This window comes from Notamacropus eugenii, chromosome 6 (assembly GCF_028372415.1).
Source record: "Notamacropus eugenii isolate mMacEug1 chromosome 6, mMacEug1.pri_v2, whole genome shotgun sequence".
Taxonomy (NCBI): domain Eukaryota; kingdom Metazoa; phylum Chordata; class Mammalia; order Diprotodontia; family Macropodidae; genus Notamacropus; species Notamacropus eugenii.
Window position 1 is genome coordinate 259,968,895 of NC_092877.1, and position 20,057 is coordinate 259,988,951.

At 35.4% G+C, this 20,057-nt stretch overlaps 1 protein-coding gene across 14 annotated transcripts in view; it reads left to right on the plus strand.

The window, feature by feature from the left end:
- Nucleotides 1-20,057, plus strand: part of MYCBP2 (MYC binding protein 2) — a 317,910-nt gene that overhangs the window by 257,656 nt on the left and 40,197 nt on the right. For 12 of the 14 annotated variants that reach the window (XM_072622185.1, XM_072622187.1, XM_072622188.1 and 9 more), the window contains 8 exons: nucleotides 5,274-6,926; nucleotides 7,782-7,951; nucleotides 8,273-8,517; nucleotides 10,213-10,380; nucleotides 12,952-13,109; nucleotides 13,776-13,975; nucleotides 15,537-15,686; nucleotides 18,119-18,279. In XM_072622185.1, coding sequence (XP_072478286.1) covers nucleotides 5,274-6,926; nucleotides 7,782-7,951; nucleotides 8,273-8,517; nucleotides 10,213-10,380; nucleotides 12,952-13,109; nucleotides 13,776-13,975; nucleotides 15,537-15,686; nucleotides 18,119-18,279 — 2,905 coding nt within the window. Of the gene's footprint in view, nucleotides 1-1,766; nucleotides 1,869-5,273; nucleotides 6,927-7,781; nucleotides 7,952-8,272; nucleotides 8,518-10,212; nucleotides 10,381-12,951; nucleotides 13,110-13,775; nucleotides 13,976-15,536; nucleotides 15,687-18,118; nucleotides 18,280-18,875; nucleotides 18,987-20,057 lie in introns of those variants that run through there. The other 2 variants (XM_072622190.1, XM_072622199.1) reach the window with 2 other exon arrangements.

Sequence of the window (20,057 nt, forward strand, 5' to 3'; positions counted from 1 at the left end):
GATTTAGTCTGGAAAAGTCAGAAATTAAATTTCCACGTAGAACCATATATCAGTAATGTTAGAAGCTAGGTAAATTTTCATTTCTTTCATTATCCACTTCACCATTCCTCCCAACTCCCCCCCTGAAAAAGGACTTATTTATTATGAAACATTTGGAATTTACTCTTAAGATTTGCCCTTGCAGTGGCTGCATTATTTTTCTTTTGAAGAATTTTATCTATTTTCATCGTTTAATATTTAAGCAAAGAAAGGAGGTCAGAACTATTCAAATTCAACAAGAATTTTGGTTAATTCCATTTTTATTTTTATAACTGATTGTAGCAATGAGGCAAATCTAGGTGTTGCATAAGGAAAAAACTTCTTTAACAATTAGAACTATCCAACGGTGAAATGACCTATCTTATGAGATAGGTTTTCCCTCATTGGAGTTCTTCAAGGAAAGAGGTATGACCACTTGAAAAAGATATATGCTGTGCAGCAAAGCTTCTTAACTTGGAGTTCATGAACAGATTTTTAGGAGTCCATGAAGTAGGGTGGGGAAAAAATTACATCTTAATTTTTTACTAACCTCCAACTGAAATTTAGTATTCCCTTTGATTATGAAATTTTTTCAAAACAAATTCTTGTAGAGATAGGCTTTACCAGATCACCAAAGGAATCTTCGAAACAAAAAAATTTAAGAACCCCTGTTGTGGAGGATATTCTGGCATGAATTGAATTAGTGGGCCTCTCAAGTCCCTTACATCTCTGAAATTACAGGATTTTGTCAAAGTCTATTTAAAGAAATAAAGATTTTAAATTAAATTAACATTTTCATGGAATCATAAGAGGTAAAGTAATTCAATTTCTTAGCTATTTATACTATTGGAATTCTTAAATCCTCTTCTGAAACCGTGTGATATAACAGAACTTTGGACAAATCCACTACAGTAGAAACCCAACAGGTTTGCAAAATATGGGTTCTGAGATTTTACTGTGATGTTGTTCTAGTCAATAAGATATGCTTGATCTCAGAAGTCATTATTATATAGGAATTGCTGTTTTAGTGACATTTGTTGTCATGAAATTTGATGAGTTATATGCTGAATCTTTGTGAACTCACATCTGCACGTACAAGAGCCAAGACCGATAGATATACTGAAAGCACAAATTACTTTGAACTAAAAGACATTTTACAAATATATTTATAAAAAAATGTATCATCCACAACAGGATATCAAATAAAAATAAAAAGAAACCATCCTCTTTTTGTAGTATCTCGTAGAATTTTAGAGCCAGAAAGGACCTAAGAAATCATCTTTTTCAGGTCACTTCCTTTATTTAAGTAAATAAACTAATTCCCAAGGAGTTTTAATGACTTGATCATGATTCTACAGCTATTTAGAAATAGAATTGCTACTAAATTCCAAATGTCCAGATTTGCAGACTCTAATTCCAGTATTGTTTAACTACCTATATTCTTCAGATTTGTATATTTTTTAATACTATAATGAAAAAAAAAAGTGATCTAACTTTATAAAAAATCATGGCCCTCATTTGAAATGTTACAACCTTATAAGTGATTATTAAAATTGATATTTGTCCCTCTCGCTTCTAATTTTTGAGAGAAGTATAGATTTGTTTAATGAAATGCAGCTTAGCGGTGAAATTCATTCGTAACAGCAAATAGATGCATACCCTTTAAAATTCTTTGTTTCTGCTTGTTTTCTCTGCTAATTGTTTCCATTCAACCTGTGTTGCTTCTTTGCCACTGTTTTCCACTATAGAAACTCCATCCCGCAACCTTGCTTCTCGTGAGCGCATTTACAAAAATAATGGTGTAGCTGGGCCTGCTTCTGCTCTTTCATCTCTGTCTCACAAACTCAAGGGTGGGTATGCATGCATTCATGGATGGGACAGCCACAATTTACAAAGGAAGTTTGGAAAAGGAAAATAATTTCACTTCAATTCATTTTCATTCCATTCATTTGTTAAATGAATATTTTAAAATTTAATTTTAAGGTTGAAATATTTAGAAGTAATTTTCATGTAATTTTACATACATCTTTTATCTCCTCAGCATTATAAATCAGATTTTCCTTATTAGATATGAGTATCTTAAATACAAAATATTTATATGCAAAAGTATTTATATTCTGTTTTAATATCCAACATGGGCAAAAATACACAATCCTGGGGGTTTTTCTTAAAATTTATCTTATGAAACCACCATCATTTATTTGATATATGAAAATTTTGCTATACAATTACTATTACAAATTGAATAAGTTTTTTCAAAGAAAAACACTTTCAAAAGAAAAACAATTAAGTTTTTCAAAGAAAAACTCCGTTAACTACAGTTCTTAAATCTTATTTAATAAGATAATTGTTGGTTGGTACAGTAAAGCAAGTTTCTTAAAGCATTTATAGAGTGACCAAAAATGTTTTAACAATATGATCAAGAAAATGCCTAAACTCAGGAAGAAAAAATGAAATTCTAAATTTAAAATATATATGGATCATTGGTCTTAAATAGTTCTTTTGATTCAAATGTTGGTTTTTTTCTCTACAAAATTCATCAACAAATTTATTCAGTCTAGTATTTTAAGAGGGAAATTCACAGAACCACAATTATTGGGACTATACTATAAAGATTACCACAATATTGTTGGGCTGGGGTTTCTTTTCTCACAAATATGTAAAACAGCTTTGTAGACATTCTATATGAATAACTTCTTTTCCTTCTCACAAACTAGTAGTACAGCTCATTGCCCAAAAAAGTTGACCCATATTTGAAGTAATGTTTTTCTTTTTTATAGTATGCCTAATATATCCGTTTCTAAAGGTGTTATGTTCCAATGTAATCATTTCAGTGGCAAAAAAAAAAATAGATTTGTTATTTGAAATCAGTGTAAAGATAACTGCTTTTTCTCAGTTCATACTTATATGAAAAACTCTAAATGGATTAGGAAGCCAGTAAGTATAATAATTTATAAGAACATATTGTTTATGCCAAAAATATGGGACAAAATGGAAATAATTAATTAGCATAATAATAGCTAACATTTCTATAGCCTTTACTATGTGCCAAGCACTGTGCTAAATGTTTTACAGTTATTATTTTACTTGGTCTTCACAACCACCCTAGTAGGTAGGTGCTATTGTTATCCCCATTTTACAAATGGAGAAGCTGAGGCAAATAGAGGCTAAGAGGTTTGCCAAGAGTTACACAGCTATTAAGTGTCTGAGGCCAAATTTAAACTCAGGTCTTCTTGACTCCAGGTCTGGTGCTCTATCCCCTGCATCACTTAACTGCCTAAAACATAAAGATGTTTCACTTCATATAGGTAAATCCTGTATTTAAAAATAAATATTATAACATGTTGAATTTTTATGCAAATCAATCATGGGTTTTTTAATTGTAATTTAAGAAAGCTATACCTAGCACATAAAAAAATTTTACTACCCAAATTTCTCCAAGTCTCTGTTAAATATTTTAAAATATCACTCCTGGCATATGTGAGGGAAATCTCTTCTCAGAGGAATATCGATCATTGTTGGATACTTTAAACTGTATTGAACTAAAATCGGGCAGCCAGGCTAACTGTCCCAGACACCTGGTGTGTAGAAACTGTTGTCATGCAGCAGTCATTGAAACAGAAGTAGGACCCTGTGTCTGTGTGTGTGTATGTGCCTGTGTGTGTCTGTGTGTATGTGCCTGTGTGTGTCTGTGTGTATGTGTGTATGTGCGTGTGTATGTGTGTATGTCTGTGTGTGTGCGTGTCTGTGTGTGTGTTTTAATAGCACTTGTAGAAAATGGGAGAGTTCAAAAGTAGAAGTCTGGAGCATGAATGGCCCCCTTCAGCCTGGGAGAGATGGATAATTAAGCCATAGTTTTGAAACATCCTCTTTGAAAAAAAGTTAAATCCTTCCTCTAAGGTAAAGCAGCTATCAGTCATTGAGACAGTATAAATTTCTTGACTGTTGGATCAGTGAAATTGTATAAGGTCTTTGAAAGCAGGGACTTGAATTTTTGTCGTTGTTTCTCTAGAGCCTTGAACCTGGGATGCAGGCCACAACTCTGACACAGATTAGTTGTGTGACCCTGGGAAAGTCACTTAGTTCTGGGTACTCTGGGCGTCTCTTTAAGACTCACAGTTGCAGAGAAAGTGTTCACCTTCATTGGGAAAGGGAGTTTGCTCACCAAACTGTTCCCTATACCAGTAAATTCATAGCCTCTATCCCTATTTATCACTTTGCACGGTGCCTGCCACATAGTAGGTACTTAATAAATGCCACTAACTACAAACAACTAAACTGAAGGAATGGGGATTTTGGTTTGCGGGGAAGATAGGTAACTTTTTAGGGGAATTTCGTATAAATGTGGGAGTATGCCATATACCATCTGTCTATCTTTTCAAAATATTGTTTAAGATTGGCTCTGCAAAAGGGTAGAAAACTTAAACCTGTTTTTCCACATGATATCATTTTGTTCACATCTCTCAGAAGTCAGTGGCTTTGTAGTTCAAGAAACATTAGAAGGTAAATAAGCTTTTCTGAACTACTCCGGGGACCTCATACCCTATTTAAAAAAATATATTTCAGTTTCTAGACACAGACTTTAAAGAAATTAATGAAATTTTTTTAACAACCTGTTGGTAATTTGGAGATGTCCTGTAATTGCATGGTAAGCAGGGTTCAAGCACTGTCGCTTATTTAATTAAAAATTGTTCCAGTATGTTTAAAGCAGGACTCTAGTGCGCAGTCAACTTAATTAATAGAAGGTACATATCTACAGATAATAAAGCTAATAAGAAAACATTCAACTAACCTCCACTGAAAATTTGCTGGAGTACTTTAATTTTCATAGGCTATATACTTTCCAGTTCTAGATTCTAGCGTCAGTGACAGTTTGGTTTTCTCTTTGCTCATTAGTGTTCGTTTAAAACTTTTTATGTACTAGAAATTTTAATAGATGATTTGCTTTATATTTCCGTAATAATAAACATGTAGTACATGTACAGTTTTGCACCTGGGAAAATATTTTGGTTTGTTGTGGTACATATCATAATTCAAAGATTTTCATCAATAATATTTTTCTCTTTGTCCTTGATTTTTATTTTCAATCTCAAACGCTTTTTAACCATAAAATGCCATAAAAGCATTATTTTTACGAATAAATGTTGACAGAATTATATCTTTGTGTTCAACCATTGTATGCATTTTGTGTGCTAATAAATATTCAGTGATTTGTAATTATAACAATGTTTTTCACTCCGAAATGAATTATACAGGTGACCGAGGAAATTTCTCCATAGCCTCTAGACCAGCCTCTCCAGCAGGAAAATCAGATCTGTCCTCTAAACACAGAATTGAAAGCCGGTCACCTAAGCTTGACGGACGAGTGAGCAGGACTGCTACAGAGCAAAAGAAACCCAGAGGCACAGAAGGCTTATCTGCTAGTGAATCCCTAATGTTGAAATCTGATGCTGCAAAGCTGAGGTCAGATTCCCATAGTAGGTCATTATCTCCCAATCATAATACCTTGCAAACACTGAAATCTGATGGGAGAATCTCTTCTGGCCTTAGAGCTGAGTCTCCAGGGCCAGGATCTCGATCATCTTCTCCTAAGCCAAAGACTCTCCCATCAAATAGGTCCAGTCCACCAGGTGCTAGTCCTCCACGCTCCTCTTCTCCACATGACAAGAATCTACCTCAGAAAGGCCCTGCTCCTTCAAAGACAAAGCTTGACCCTCCTCGGGAACGATCCAAATCAGACTCCTATACGCTGGATCCAGATACTCTCCGCAAGAAAAAGATGCCCCTCACAGAACCATTAAGAGGTCGATCCACATCACCTAAACCAAAAATAATACCAAAAGATTCTAAAGTTTCTCCTGGAACTGAAAATAGAGCTCCTTCTCCACATGTAGTTCAAGAAAATCTGCACAGTGAGGTCGTTGAAGTCTGTACTTGTAGTACTTTAAAAACAAACAGTATAACAGACAGCACTTGTGATGAGAGTACTGAATTTAAGAGTGTGGATGAGAGCTCCAATAAAGTGCACTTCAGCATAGGAAAGGCACCCATGAAGGATGAACAGGAAATGAGAGCCTCTCCAAAGGTAAGCCGGAAATGTGCAAATCGGCACACCAGGCCCAAAAAGGAAAAGGCAGGCTTCCTTTTCAAAGGAGATGGAGCCAGACCTTTAGAGCCAGCTAAACAAGCAATGTCCCCTTCTGTGGCGGAATGCGCCAGAGCTGTCTTTGCCTCTTTCCTTTGGCATGAAGGTATAGTCCATGATGCAATGGCTTGTTCTTCTTTTCTCAAATTTAATCCAGAACTGTCTAAAGAACATGCTCCAATAAGAAATAGTTTGAATAGTCAGCAGCCTACAGAGGAAAAAGAAACAAAATTGAAAAATAGGCACTCATTGGAAATATCATCTGCTCTTAATATGTTTAATATTTCACCTCATGGACCAGATATATCTAAAATGGGCAGCATCAACAAAAATAAAGTCCTGTCAATGCTTAAGGAACCACCTCTCCATGAAAAATGTGAGGATGGAAAAACAGAAGCCACTTTTGAAATGTCCACACACCACACAATGAAATCCAAATCTCCTCTTCCTTTAACCTTACAACACTTGGTAGCCTTTTGGGAAGACATCTCTTTGGCCACCATCAAAGCTGCTTCCCAGAACATGATATTTCCAAGTCCTGGCTCTTGTGCAGTACTTAAAAAGAAAGAATGTGACAAAGATAATAAAAAGACTAAGAAGGAAAAAAAGAAAAAAGAAAAGGCTGAAGCCAGGCCAAGGGGTAATTTGTTTGGTGAAATGGCCCAACTTGCTGTGGGGGGACCAGAGAAAGATACCATCTGTGAGCTATGTGGAGAATCACATCCCTATCCAGTAACTTACCACATGAGACAAGCTCATCCAGGTAAGATATTAACGTGAAATATATTTTATCAAACAGTATTGTCAGGACATGTTGCCTTCAGGCTGATTCACCCAGCAAATTTTATTAAAAAGCTGAAAGACCTGGTTGCATTGAGTTTATGGTATGACTCATTTGACAAATTTTTATATTACTTTTAATGTAGTTTTGATATTAAAAGTGAAAAAAGTAAAAGGAAAACCAAAACACCTACTATCTCAGCCAGGAATCTTAAATAATTTACATGTGACAGACAAATAATTCAACATATAGATGTTGATATATACTTTTTTTTTTTTTACTGTGCCCATGATTTCATCAGGATTGAGCTATTTACAAGTCTTACAGAGTTGGCTAGGACACCAAGAGCGTAAGCGCCCGGCCAGTGTGTCTCAGAGCTTAACTCGGTATCCATTGCTGCCACATTTCCTCTCACGCACCAGGAGTAGCCAAGAATGAAGGCTGACTTATCTGATGTGAATTCTGGTTTTGCCCCAGACAAAATAAATTCAAATACGTTATTGTTCTGCCTATTTTTCTGCAAATAATTCTTAAAATGTCAGCTGTTTTGTTTTGAATCAGAAAATACAGTGCCATGCTTTAATAGTTGTTGAAAAAAAAAATTGACATCCCAACCAAGATTTTCATAGTACTGATTAGTAGCTTTTTAAAAAAAATTAATTGAATGCAAGTATTTTGGTAAATATGAAAGTTATTTGAAAATTTCCAGTTTTTAAAATATAAAATTATTGGAGATTGTTTCTTTTACATTTTATATTAATTTTCAGATATAGATTATCTTTGAAGTAGATTCTAAAGACATACTTTTTATATCTTCATTTTTGTTATTTTTCTAAGGTTGTGGCCGGTATGCAGGTGGACAAGGTTATAATAGCATTGGACACTTTTGTGGAGGATGGGCTGGTAACTGTGGTGATGGTGGCATAGGAGGAAGCACTTGGTACCTGGTGTGTGATCGTTGCAGGGAAAAATACCTCCGTGAAAAGCAAGCCGCAGCAAAGGAGAAGGTATAGCTCCCTATAACGGTGTAATGATAAATATGTATGTGTGTATATCTTAGTAATTTCTTTAAATGCCTTATTCATATTGTCTCACTGAATACAGTCAAGTGTCATGTGTGGTAGGTACTACTATTATCCTCGCTTTACAGATGAGGAAATTGAAGTTAAGAGGGGTTAAGTGACTTGCCCTCTAGTACCCCAGCTAAGTGTGTGTACAGTGGAGTTTGGCTATAGGTGTTCCTAACTCCAGATCCAACACTCTGTTCACTTTGTCGTTTATGAGTAATACAAGATCACTAAGAGGTATTAACCTTTTTCCTTTGATAGGTAAAACAATCTAGGAGAAAAACAATGCAAGTTAAGACTCCTCGTGCCTTGCCCACCATGGAGGCCCATCAGGTGATTAAAGCAAACGCACTCTTCCTATTGTCCTTGAGTAGTGCTGCCGAACCCAGTATTCTGTGCTACCATCCTACAAAACCGTTCCAGTCTCAGCTTCCAAGTGTGAAAGAAGGCATCTCTGAGGATCTTCCCATCAAAATGCCTTGCCTCTACCTGCAGACATTAGCGAGGTAATGAAGGTTGTTCTTTGATTCTATCAATAACTGCTGTTATGTAACTGAAATTTTACCAGGAGTTCCAGTATTTGTTATGTTTACCACAGAATATGAGGTACCGTACAAACCAAAACAAAGTCAGGAATTTCTGTTCTAAGGTGGCATGATCGATGTGTCCTGAGCATGCAGCGTACTAAATAGTTGCTTAGTAAACTTTGGCTGGATGAATGTCAGTGCCCCAAATAGACAGCTATGAATTGTATTCATTTTTAGACCTAGAAAATGGAGTTTCATTTAACTGTCTCTTGTAGACAAAAAAAAAAGTGTTTAAGGAGATCATTTGTCTTGCAGTTATCCTTTTCATTTCTTTCACTTAAATTATTCTTTAGTCTCTTATTCTGTGAAAGTGTTAGAAATAGGTGGCTGAATCAGATAAAGAATTTAAAATTTTTTACCTATAGCAGTCATGCTACTGACAAATTAGGAAAAATCCATTTTTATAATTGGATTAAAATTTTATTTTAAGTACTTACTGGGATACAAAAACAAAAACAGAACAGTTTCTGCTGTGATCATTCACATTCTATATATGTAGTGTTTTTTTGCTTACAAAGAGGTTTAGAAATGTAGAAAGACAAACATATAGAGAACTGAGTCAAATTTATAAGAATACAACCCATTCCCCATTTGATAAATGCTCAAAGGACATAAACAGGCAGTTTACAGATGAAGAAATCTGTAATCATATGAAGAAGCTCACTGAATCACTTTTGATTACAGAAATGCAAATTAAAACAACTCTGAGTTACCACCTCACACCCATCAGATTGGCTAATCTGACAAAAAAAGGAAAATAATAAATATTGAAGAGGATGTGGAAAAATTGGGACACTAATTTACTGTTGGTGGAAATGTAAACTGATCTAACCATTTTGGAGAGCAATTTGGAACTATTCGCAAAGGTCAACCAAATTGTACATACCCTTAATGTCAGGAACAACATTACTAGGTCTATATTCCAAAGAGATCATTTTGTACATGTACAAAAATATAGCAGATCGTTTGTGGTGGCAAAAAAACTGGACAATGAGGGGATGTCCATCAATTAGGAAATGACTGAACAAGCTGTATGTGAATGTAATAGAATACTGTTGTGTAGTGTGAAATGATGAGCAGGCAGATTTCAGAAAAATCTGGAAAGACTTGTATGAAGTGATGCAACGTGAAATGAGCAGAACCAGGAAACCATTGGACATAGTAACAGCAGCATTGTGTGATGATCAGCTAGGAATGGTTTAGCTGTTCTCAACAATACCGTGATCTAAGGCAACTCTGAAGAACTTATGATGAAAAATGTTATCCATCCCCAGAGAAAGAACTGATGGAGTCTAAATACAGATGAAAACATACCATTTTTACTTTATTATTTTTTTGTGAGGGCTTTTCCCTTGTCTGTTTCTTTCACAACTATGACTAATATGGAAATACATGTTACATGATTGCACATATATAACCTGTATCAAAATTCTTACTGCTTTAGGAAGGGGGAGGGAAAGAGAGGGGGAAAGGGAAAAAAATTTGGAATTCAAAATTTTGTAGAAACGATTGTTTAAAATTATCTTTGCATGTAATTGGAAAAAAAAAATTTTTGAGAGAACTAGGTAATTGCCATAATATTCTTTTTAAATTATCACATGTAATCTGATCCAGGCATCATCATGAAAACTTTGTGGGATATCAGGATGACAACCTTTTTCAAGATGAAATGAGGTATCTACGTTCAACATCTGTACCAGCACCATACATATCAGTAACTCCTGATGCAAGCCCTAATGTGTTTGAGGAGCCAGAGAGTAATATGAAATCCATGCCACCAAGGTATTTCATTTATGTTCTTCTCTTTGTTAAAATGCAAGCCCTATGACATGTATTAGAATTTGGTGGGGATATAGGACAGTGAACTATAAAGGAAGTTGCAGAGATTGTGTCTTAAATTGCAGAGACTTTGGCCAAAGAGGAACCATAAAAATCATCAAAAAATAATAAATCATCAAAGACTTTAAAAGAAATCAGTTGTTACTATGAAAAATATTCAAAGAGTATATAACATTACTCCTGCTATAGGAGTACAGAAAAGGAAACTATCAGTGTGGACTGGACTAAACCATTTTAGAGATGTAAGAAACCACAGAAATTATGTAATTGAACTTCCTTAACCTTTACATTTAGGAAAAGTCTTTTCTCCACTGAGCTCTTGTCTGAAGGAGGTACTTCCTTCTCTCCTTTTACTTTCTTCTAAGCCTTCTCCAAGCCTTGCTTCCGATCCTGTCATTTCCTTGAAACTGCACCCTTCAGAGTTACCAGTCCTCTCTTTTTGTAATTGTCGAATTGGATGGTCTTTTCTCAGGCCTCATTCTTGTCCTCTCTTCAGTGTTTGATGCTGTTGATGACTTTCTCCTTTTCGATTTCTTCTTTCTGGGCTTTGCTGACACAGCTCTCTCTCTGGGTTCTCCTCATACCTGTCTGGCTGTTCTGGTCCTGAGTCCTTGTGCCTTCACTCCTCTCTCTGTACTAGCTCATTTGCTGAGCTTACCAGCTACCATAGGTTCGGGTGTCTGTATACTGATGATTCTCAGATTTACATATCCAGCCCTGAATTCCATTTCCACATCACCAACTGCCTATTGAATATTTGGAATTGGAGAACTACAGGTATCTCATACATAGTCAACATGTCCAAAACAATGTCTCCCCCTTAAACACACACAATTCTGCCTTATGCTCCTAAACTCTCCTTCTGTTGTAGAGGCTCATACTGCTGTCCCAGTCATCTAGCTTCACAAGTTCAGTGTGAATCTGTTCCCTCCAAAATCAAATATACAATCTTTTGTTCGACATCTAAAGCTCTTCTCAGCCTGACTTCTTCCTCAAGTCCCACCCTTCTTACATCCTGCTCTCCTTCATGCACAGTCTGGGCACAGCAGCTTTCTCGCTCTTCTTTGCACATGACGTTTCACCTCCCTTTGGTGTGTCTTTGCAGCAGCTGTTTTCCTTTCTTAACTCTGTTTCCAAGAATCCTGACTTCCTACACCACTCTGTTCACATCCCACCTTCTCCAGGAATACCGGTGCCTTCCCTTCTAAAGTCATTTTCCATCAACTCTGTGTGGGTGTTGTATGTACCTCCCAATATACATTTTGTCTCTTCCATTAGAGTGTGAGCTCCTTTAGGAAAAGTAACATATTTGCTTTTCCTTTTGTATTCCTAGCATTTAATACAAAGACACATGGTAGCAGGCACTTAATAAGTGCTTGCTGATTGATTGGTTTATAGATCAACCACATTCAAAAGACTTTATAGTTTGTCTCAGACAAGGCAATTAAGGTAGACTACATTATTATGCTCCACATATAATAATTTGTACACAAATGACAGCTTGAACAAGTATAGAAGTATAGAATTTGGTTTTGTCCAAAAGCATAGGTATTTAGACAATAATGAGCCCAGAGAATTACATTTTTTTTTTCAAATTAATTAGGCAAGATCAGACTAATTAAAGTGACATTAAAAATTGTTAAAATGGGCTAAAAGGGAAAAATAATCTTGGTAAATTGGAACAGGGAGCATCTCAGTTCCACAGCATTATTTGGAAGAGGATTTCAAGGTAAAAGGAAGAAAGTAAAAGGAATAATGAACACACATGCCTTAGACTTTTCCTTCCCTTGTTTTGCTGTCTCTGTACAGCATTTTAATTGTGGGGATTCCATATATTCTAGCCTTGAGGAAAAAAAGTAGAAAAATTCTAAGTTTACTGTAGATTGTATCAAAACTCAATGAATTTGCCTTGTCTAACACAAAATGCAAGAATAAAATAGGGCTAAAGCTCAGAATCAGTCTTGTTGTGACAAAAGAGTTCATGTTTTGTCTTTAAATAGTACACAGCAAAAATATTGTCAAATGCGATCCTAAATTCAAAAACTTGATGCTGAATCAAAGACAGGGGAAAAATGCTTTAAAATTTTGTTTTCAGTTTTATTACTGCATTTGTATGTATATGGCCAGTTTCTTTCTATAAACAGTTTTCTACTAATCCTTGAAATAAAAATTCCTTAATTTTCATGACCATGTCTACACTGTGTTTTGAAAAAAAATTCAAAACTTATTCAAAAAAATTTTTGATGCTTTCTATTTCTCCTTTCACAAAAAAAATAAAGAACTTGTGTATTTGAATTTGTGAACAAATATAAGAAAAAATGGAAGTTGTAAAAGGAGGAGAGTATTTGGGGAAAGCTGAAATAAGCTAATATCATTAATTTTTGAAAACTTCTTTGTGGAGCTATAAGTCATTTTTTCCCTATAGAGAATATAGTTACTTTTCTGTCCATAATATTATAAAATAAATACACATGGGCTACCTTGTTTTTGTTTCTTTCCTTTCTTTTTCTACAGTTTAGAGACTAGTCCCATAACAGATACTGATTTGGCAAAAAGAACTGTCTTCCAAAGATCATACTCTGTTGTTGCCTCAGAATATGACAAACAGCATTCCATTTTGCCTGCGCGTGTTAAGGCCATTCCTAGAAGAAGAGTTAACAGTGGAGATACTGGTAAGGGCAAAGGTCAGAAGTATACCCTTCCCCAGTATGAAGTACATATTTCCCTGATCCAGCAAAGGTTCTTGTGTCCAGTTATTAAAACTCCAAGAAGGTAAAGCCTCCACATCACAGTCTTGATGATTTCTTTTATTTGGTGATTTTATTTTTATTACTCTATTCAGACTTCAGTTTTGGACAGTAATAATTATAAATTAATAATAGCTCACATGGATGTCATACTTTCTATTGATATTTTAATGTGAAAAATGCAAAATTACTGTTAAATTTTAGCACACTATAGTTTATAATGAGGAGTAGCTTCCTGTAATATGTGCTACTGAATTCTACTAACCAGAGCTTTTACTCATTGTGATCAAAGCATCAAAATTATTCTACAGTTAATTAAATAGAGACATCTGTTTTGCTTCTAAAGAATCAAGAAAAAACATTCTCCTTAAAAAAGTTTTTCAATATTGATCACTGCTATTCTATACAAACCAAAGAATGAGTGGCTCTGAAATCAGTTCTCTTATTTAACAGTGAGCATCCCCATAAAATTTTTAATTCCTTAATGATGTCATTCCTAGATTGTTGAATATTAATATTACAGATTGTGGCTGTGAAAAACAACTATTCTGATGTTTCAAACTAATACTTTGCTTCTTTTTTTTTTTATAGAAGTTGGTTCCTCTCTCTTAAGACATCCTTCTCCTGAGCTTTCTCGACTAATTTCAGCCCATAGTTCTCTTTCCAAAGGAGAGAGAAATTTTCAGTGGCCAGTTTTAGCTTTTGTTATACAGCATCATGATCTGGAAGGTCTTGAAATAGCAATGAAACAGGCGTTGCGGAAATCTGCTTGCCGAGTTTTTGCTATGGAGGTATGAGCACATTAGTGAAACTATTGTGTCTCTGGGTATTTGAGTTTAATGAAACTGCTTTTTAAAAAAAATTAAACAGAAATTGTTATATTTAAACAGGTTAGGAAGCATTCATGCAAAGGAAAGTACCAGCATAAAGTTACAGAAGATATAACAAATTCAATAAGTATTTATTAAGGGGTTACTGTATGTGAGGCATCCTAGGAGCTAATAGATATAATGGTTGGAATGACCCCAGTCCTGCTCAAGGAGTTTACAACCTAATGAGGATAGAAGATAAGCATCTAATTAAGGATCACTTAGAATGTTAAGAGAAGTACAATGGAAGTCCAGGAAAAGGGCTGAGAAATATTTGAGGAACAACAGATTGATGTCATCTGAGAGGGAAAGGATAGGGAAACTTTCTTGAGCAAGTAGTATCCAAGTTGGGCTTCTGTTATAAATAACTTTCACAAGGCAAAGGTGCAGAATGGGTAGACAGTTGTCTAAGCATTAAGAGCTACCCACAAAGGCCTTGAGATGGAAGAGAACCCATTGGAAATGGAGAGAGTGATCTACTTTGGTGGGAACATAAAGAAAGTTAAGGGAGTAGTATGAGACAAGATGGGAAAAGTAGGTTGGGGCCAGTTGGTGGAAGTAGTAAGAAAGTCATTTTTCACCAACCCCCAGTAAGGCTATCTTTTGATCACAGATTGATTCTTAATCATTTTACAGATGTGAAAACTAAGGCTCAGAGAGGTTAAAGAGACCTACCCAAGACAAGACAGGTGGCAGAAGTAGGATTTAAACCTCTGATTCCAAATCCATCTCACCTTCTAACTCATCATGCTGTCTTCTGCATGTTGACTCAGTTTATCTGAGTTACTAACTTAAAAAATTTAAACATACTAAAGTAATTTATTAATAGTTACTATATTACCTTATTTCCAAAAGCTCCTTTAGTCAACCTAGTATCATTTTGGTTAATATGATGACAATTCCAAGGGGTCAGAAATGATGGTTCATGTGTTGATTCTCCTCTAATAATCTGCAATTAAATATTATTAATTACCTGTCTAGTTATCTACCTAAAAATATCTAAATTGTCAGGTGTTTTTAGAGCAACATGCTTATCGCTTTGTGTCTTCTGCTACTTGTTTTTTTAATGACTTATCAAAACTTGTGCTGGGAAATTCTAAAAACAAAAAATGAGAATTTGTTCAGCATTTGAAAGTCATTTCTTCTGATGATGCTGAATGCTAATTGACGAGCTATATTTATGACTTAGTGTTTGGGATAACTATCCAAAGAAGTAAAACATAAAATAATATGGCAAAGTATTTTGTTATTTTAATAGAACAGTATTATTTCCCTCAATTTTAGGACTGTTTAAAGCATAATATGCTTCTAAGAAAACATTTTACCAAAATTCCTTCTCTTTCCCCAAACTGTTTACTAAGTATGTGAATTCACATTGCCTGTGCTCAAAAAAAGATTTAATGTTTCTTTTTCATGTGTACTGTATTTGTTACTATTTCATTTATTTTATAAAAATTTTACCTCTACAACCTCAATTATTTAGGCTTTCAACTGGCTTTTGTGTAATGTTATCCAAACAACCTCTCTCCATGATATTCTGTGGCACTTTGTGGCTTCACTGACCCCTGCTCCTGTGGAACCAGAAGAAGAAGACGATGAAGAAAATAAAGCAAACAAGGAAAATGCAGAACAAGTATGTGTGAAATTCTTTAAGTACCTATATTTTGCTAGAACAGAGAAAAGTTATTAGTTAATGCAGTGATTGAATTAAATCCTTCATTCTCATAGCTCAATGGTAAGAAAAAACATTTTCCATGTGTTGTGCAGAGTTTTTGCTGCTGATTTCTCACTTGCAATGGTTAATTCCTGGAAAAAATATAATAAAAATTAAATCTGACTTTATCATAAAAAACACTATTCCAACAATTAACATTTCTAGAAAAGAGCATGGTAACCAACCTCTTATAGGAATAATTACAAATATTATATACAGTCAACCAAGTTACATATCCTGTATGCTATACCAACTGAAACTTTCTAATGGGTATGTAATTCCAATCAGACAACATAGATTACCAGTCACATAAAGTTGAACTTAATAGGTTACAGTATCTTTTCACTCTAGAATGCTTTTGTCCCCTTAATTCCAACCTTATTTTTATTGCAACAAATCAAGTGGTGAAGGAGCACTTTCATCAGGGTTATGGAATTTAGAACTTTTTCTGTAAGTTGTTATTTAACAGATTCTGCAAAGTCATTGAAGGGAGATTTAGGGCTTCTCTGTTACTCTTTGAGACACCAAGAGCTATCTGTTTTTCTAGCCTCCTTTTCTCATTTTAAATTTCCATGAAGCAAGGGTAGACAAAAATTGTTAATATTTAAAAACTACCATCTTGAACTTCAATCTCATCATCACTACAACTTCACTACATAATTCAGTTCACTTTTTTGAAAACTGGCCCTAACAGAGCGTTATACCAAGTGCTGCAGAGGCATAGTTTAACAGTCATAGAGACAAGAAGATCCCCTTGAGAGCACCCTGCTTTTGATGTACATTAGAATTGGAGGGTGAACTAGCAAGGAAAATGCCCAGAGAAGCCCCAAACGGAGAGTGATGATTCAAGACAAAGCAGGTCTGGTCAATAGTATCATGTCCTACAGAAAAGACAAGGAAGATGAGGACTGAAGAAAAGATAGCAAATTAACAATGAAGAAATTACTTTATATTAGTGAAGTTAGAAGCCATATTGCCAAGGATTTAAAAACACGTGAGTGTCCGGTGAGGCGGTAGAGGCTTCTGGGAGTTTGGGAGTGGAAGAAACTTGAGAACGTTGGTAAGGAAGCATCTGAGAAGAGCTTGAAGATGAAAGAAAGAGAGAGAATGATTGATGAGGAAAACTAGGACATAACAGGAGATCCTCCTCCTTGAGGAAGAGGAGGCTCACAGTATCCTCTGAGACTGAAACAAAAGAGGGGAGGACAGGTAAAGATGTGCCAAGGTTGTGCCCTGTAAAACAGGGAGATTGTCTCAGTCTTCTCTTTAAACTTGGAGGCGAGATCATTAACTGAGAGAGTGCAATAGGGGTGGGTAGAGAAACTTGAGAAAAAAAGTCTCGAAGAACTACCATAAGGAGACTAAAAAGATAAAAAGTGCCAGACTGTGTACAGTGTAGGAAGGTGGGGAGAGAGCTATCCAGAGCCCACGATTTGCAGAGCACAAAACACAAGACAGAAGGCAGAGAATTCAATAAACTTGCCCATCCATAGCCACACAGCTAGTAGGTTCTCCTGGCGCCAAGAACTTCATTTTTTCTATAGCGCAGTGTAAATTTCAGAGGAGATGTTGCTGGAGGATTGGTGGTAAAGGAAAACAAGAAATTTGTTGTTGACTCTTCCTGACCCTATAAGTGAGAAGTCAGCATTAAAGAGGGTGGCAGGGGCAATGGTGTCTTCAGAAGAAATACTTGTTTCAGTAATCTCCAAAAAGAGATAGTGAGGGCAAGCACAGGCATCCAGAATAAAGGAGAGTCTGCTAACAACAGAGCCAGGGTTGCTGAAGACACAATAGAAGGGATGGGTAACGGAAAGTTGACCTGGGAAGGAGAAACAATGGAGTCGGTATTTGGTACTGTAGGAGATGTCTAGATAGGTCGGTAGAGAAAGAACTATAGTAACTTTCTCTTCTTTCTTTTTCATCCTCCTATTTTATAGCAGTGAAAATTCCTAGAAAGTTTCAAAAGGACTGGATAATTACTTCAAGAACAGAGGGGTACAGCTATATGTATATGAGTCTTGTTTATATAATATGCATGATATAACAAACACATGCATTTACCAAATTGACAAAATTGAAATTATAGGAGAAATTATATGTGTTCAGATCTAGAAAGATATTTAGAAATAATATATATTTATTTAGGTCTTGGTTACTTTTTCCCTCCTAAGATAAAAAACTTAGATATTTTCATAAGATAATAACTAAGTGCAGATTTTTAAAAATGCATTTCCTTTTGTTGTCTATAGATTATAGGTTATTTTTCTTTTTAATTTATTTTTATTTTTTATTTTATTTTTATTATGTTAAAACATTAATTCATAACTGTTTGATTTTAATGTTTATCTCAGGAGAAAGATACAAGAGTGTGTGAACATCCACTTTCAGATATAGTCATTGCAGGTGAAGCCGCTCATCCTTTGCCACACACATTCCACCGCTTGCTTCAGACAATCTCAGACCTTATGATGTCTCTTCCCAGTGGCAGTTCATTGCAGCAAATGGCACTCAGGTATTCTGACATCTAACTTTTCTGCTACTTTGAAGAAAATACTTTTGAAGGTTTTTAAAGTCTTAAAATGCTTGTAAAGTTTCTGAAAAATTTATGATCCAGGTAGTCCCTGACATGTCTTTGAAAGGCTACCCTAGCCGTTGGGCAGAGAAACTTCCCTTCTCTACCTGCTGCTTCTCCAGCCCTCCTCATAGCGTGCTTTTGTCGTATGGGACAGGAGAAAGAGCTCTAGCACCTGGAGAGCTGAGTTCAGTTCTTGTCTCTGATGCTTATTGCCTATGTGACCTTTGGCAAGTCACTTAACGTTAGTTTTTTCATCTGTAAAACAAAAGGGTTGCACTAGATGGCTATTGTGGTCCCTTATAATACTAGATCCACAATCGTTTGATTCCTTCCTTAACCCAGAATCGTTGCCTCAGCTTGCCTGTTGAAATATCCAAAATAGCTTTCTTTTGGAAAAGAGAGCAGACACTGAGTCTGGGTTTTTCCTTGACATTTAAAAGACTCTTCAGTTTTCTTTGTACCACCTTCTCCTTCCCTCCTCCCTCTCCCAAATCTCCCATCATTACCTGTGGGACCTTTGTCTTTCCCTACAGGGTCTAAGTGAATAAAAAGAATGTGAAGGAACAGCAGCCCTGTGATTAAGAGATGTAGAGGAATTGGGCAGGCCCTTAAGAAAGGAGAAGACATAGCTATGTAGTGAGGAGCTAAAAAGGTGGGGCAGAGCTCCATTTCATTAAATCAGTACCAGGAACAATTTTTCTGAGATTTCTTAAAACTTTGTAAAACTTTCCTTCTCTGTTATGTTTACTTTCTATCTGTTTTTTTATTGCTAGCAGTTTAAAAAAAAAAACCCTCTTGGAAATCCTCAAATTTGAGGCAAAACTGTAGCAGTGAAGGGCGTAGAGACTTGAAACAGAAGCAACATTTGATGGCATTAAAATATGAGGGATTCATAAGAAAACAGGGAATAACAGGAAGTAGCATGGACCAAGGAATATCCAAAAACTCCTAGAGATTTTCACTGACGGGAATTTTCCACTCACATTTTCATTCCACTGCTGCCTAAGATTACCAGAGTTATGACAATGGCTTGGAGCAAAGGGCATCCCCACTTTCATTGCCAGAACTACAGTGAAATAAGTATTCTTTTCCTGGCATCTTAAATTCAAATGAAATATATATTTATTTTAAAGCATTATTTAAGCATGACATTAGATTCTATATTATGTTGTTGGTTACATAGACTTTTATGGGAAAATCCAAGAGCCAAGTGACTGTATATAAAATTATTTTTATGAGAGTACATTCTGAATTATCAACTTCTAATCTTAAAAACAAAAATTTATAATACATTCTTTTTCTTAATTTGGGTGCTGCTTTCATTTTAGATGTTATTTTAAAATTATAATCCTGTTTTTTATCAGACCAAGTGTTAGTAGCTGGAATATTACAAACCTATAAACATAAACCCTTGGCAAATTTACAGAGGAGTGGGAGAATTTGGCTTTCATCATTTTTAAATAGTCCAGTAATAAGAGTAACAAAAGGAATATTGTATATTTGATCCAAACACAAATATATATATTGAGCCCTGCAAGTAACTGTGTGTAATAGGCTTTGTAGATAGAAAGACCAAGCAATACCTGCCTTTAAGGAGCTTAAATTCTCCTGGAGGACATACAGCGTATAAATAGGTGAGTATAGATATCCCACCAATCTCTTCCCTCCCCAAAACTATCTCTGACCATGCCACACCCCACCTTTTGAAGAAGCTT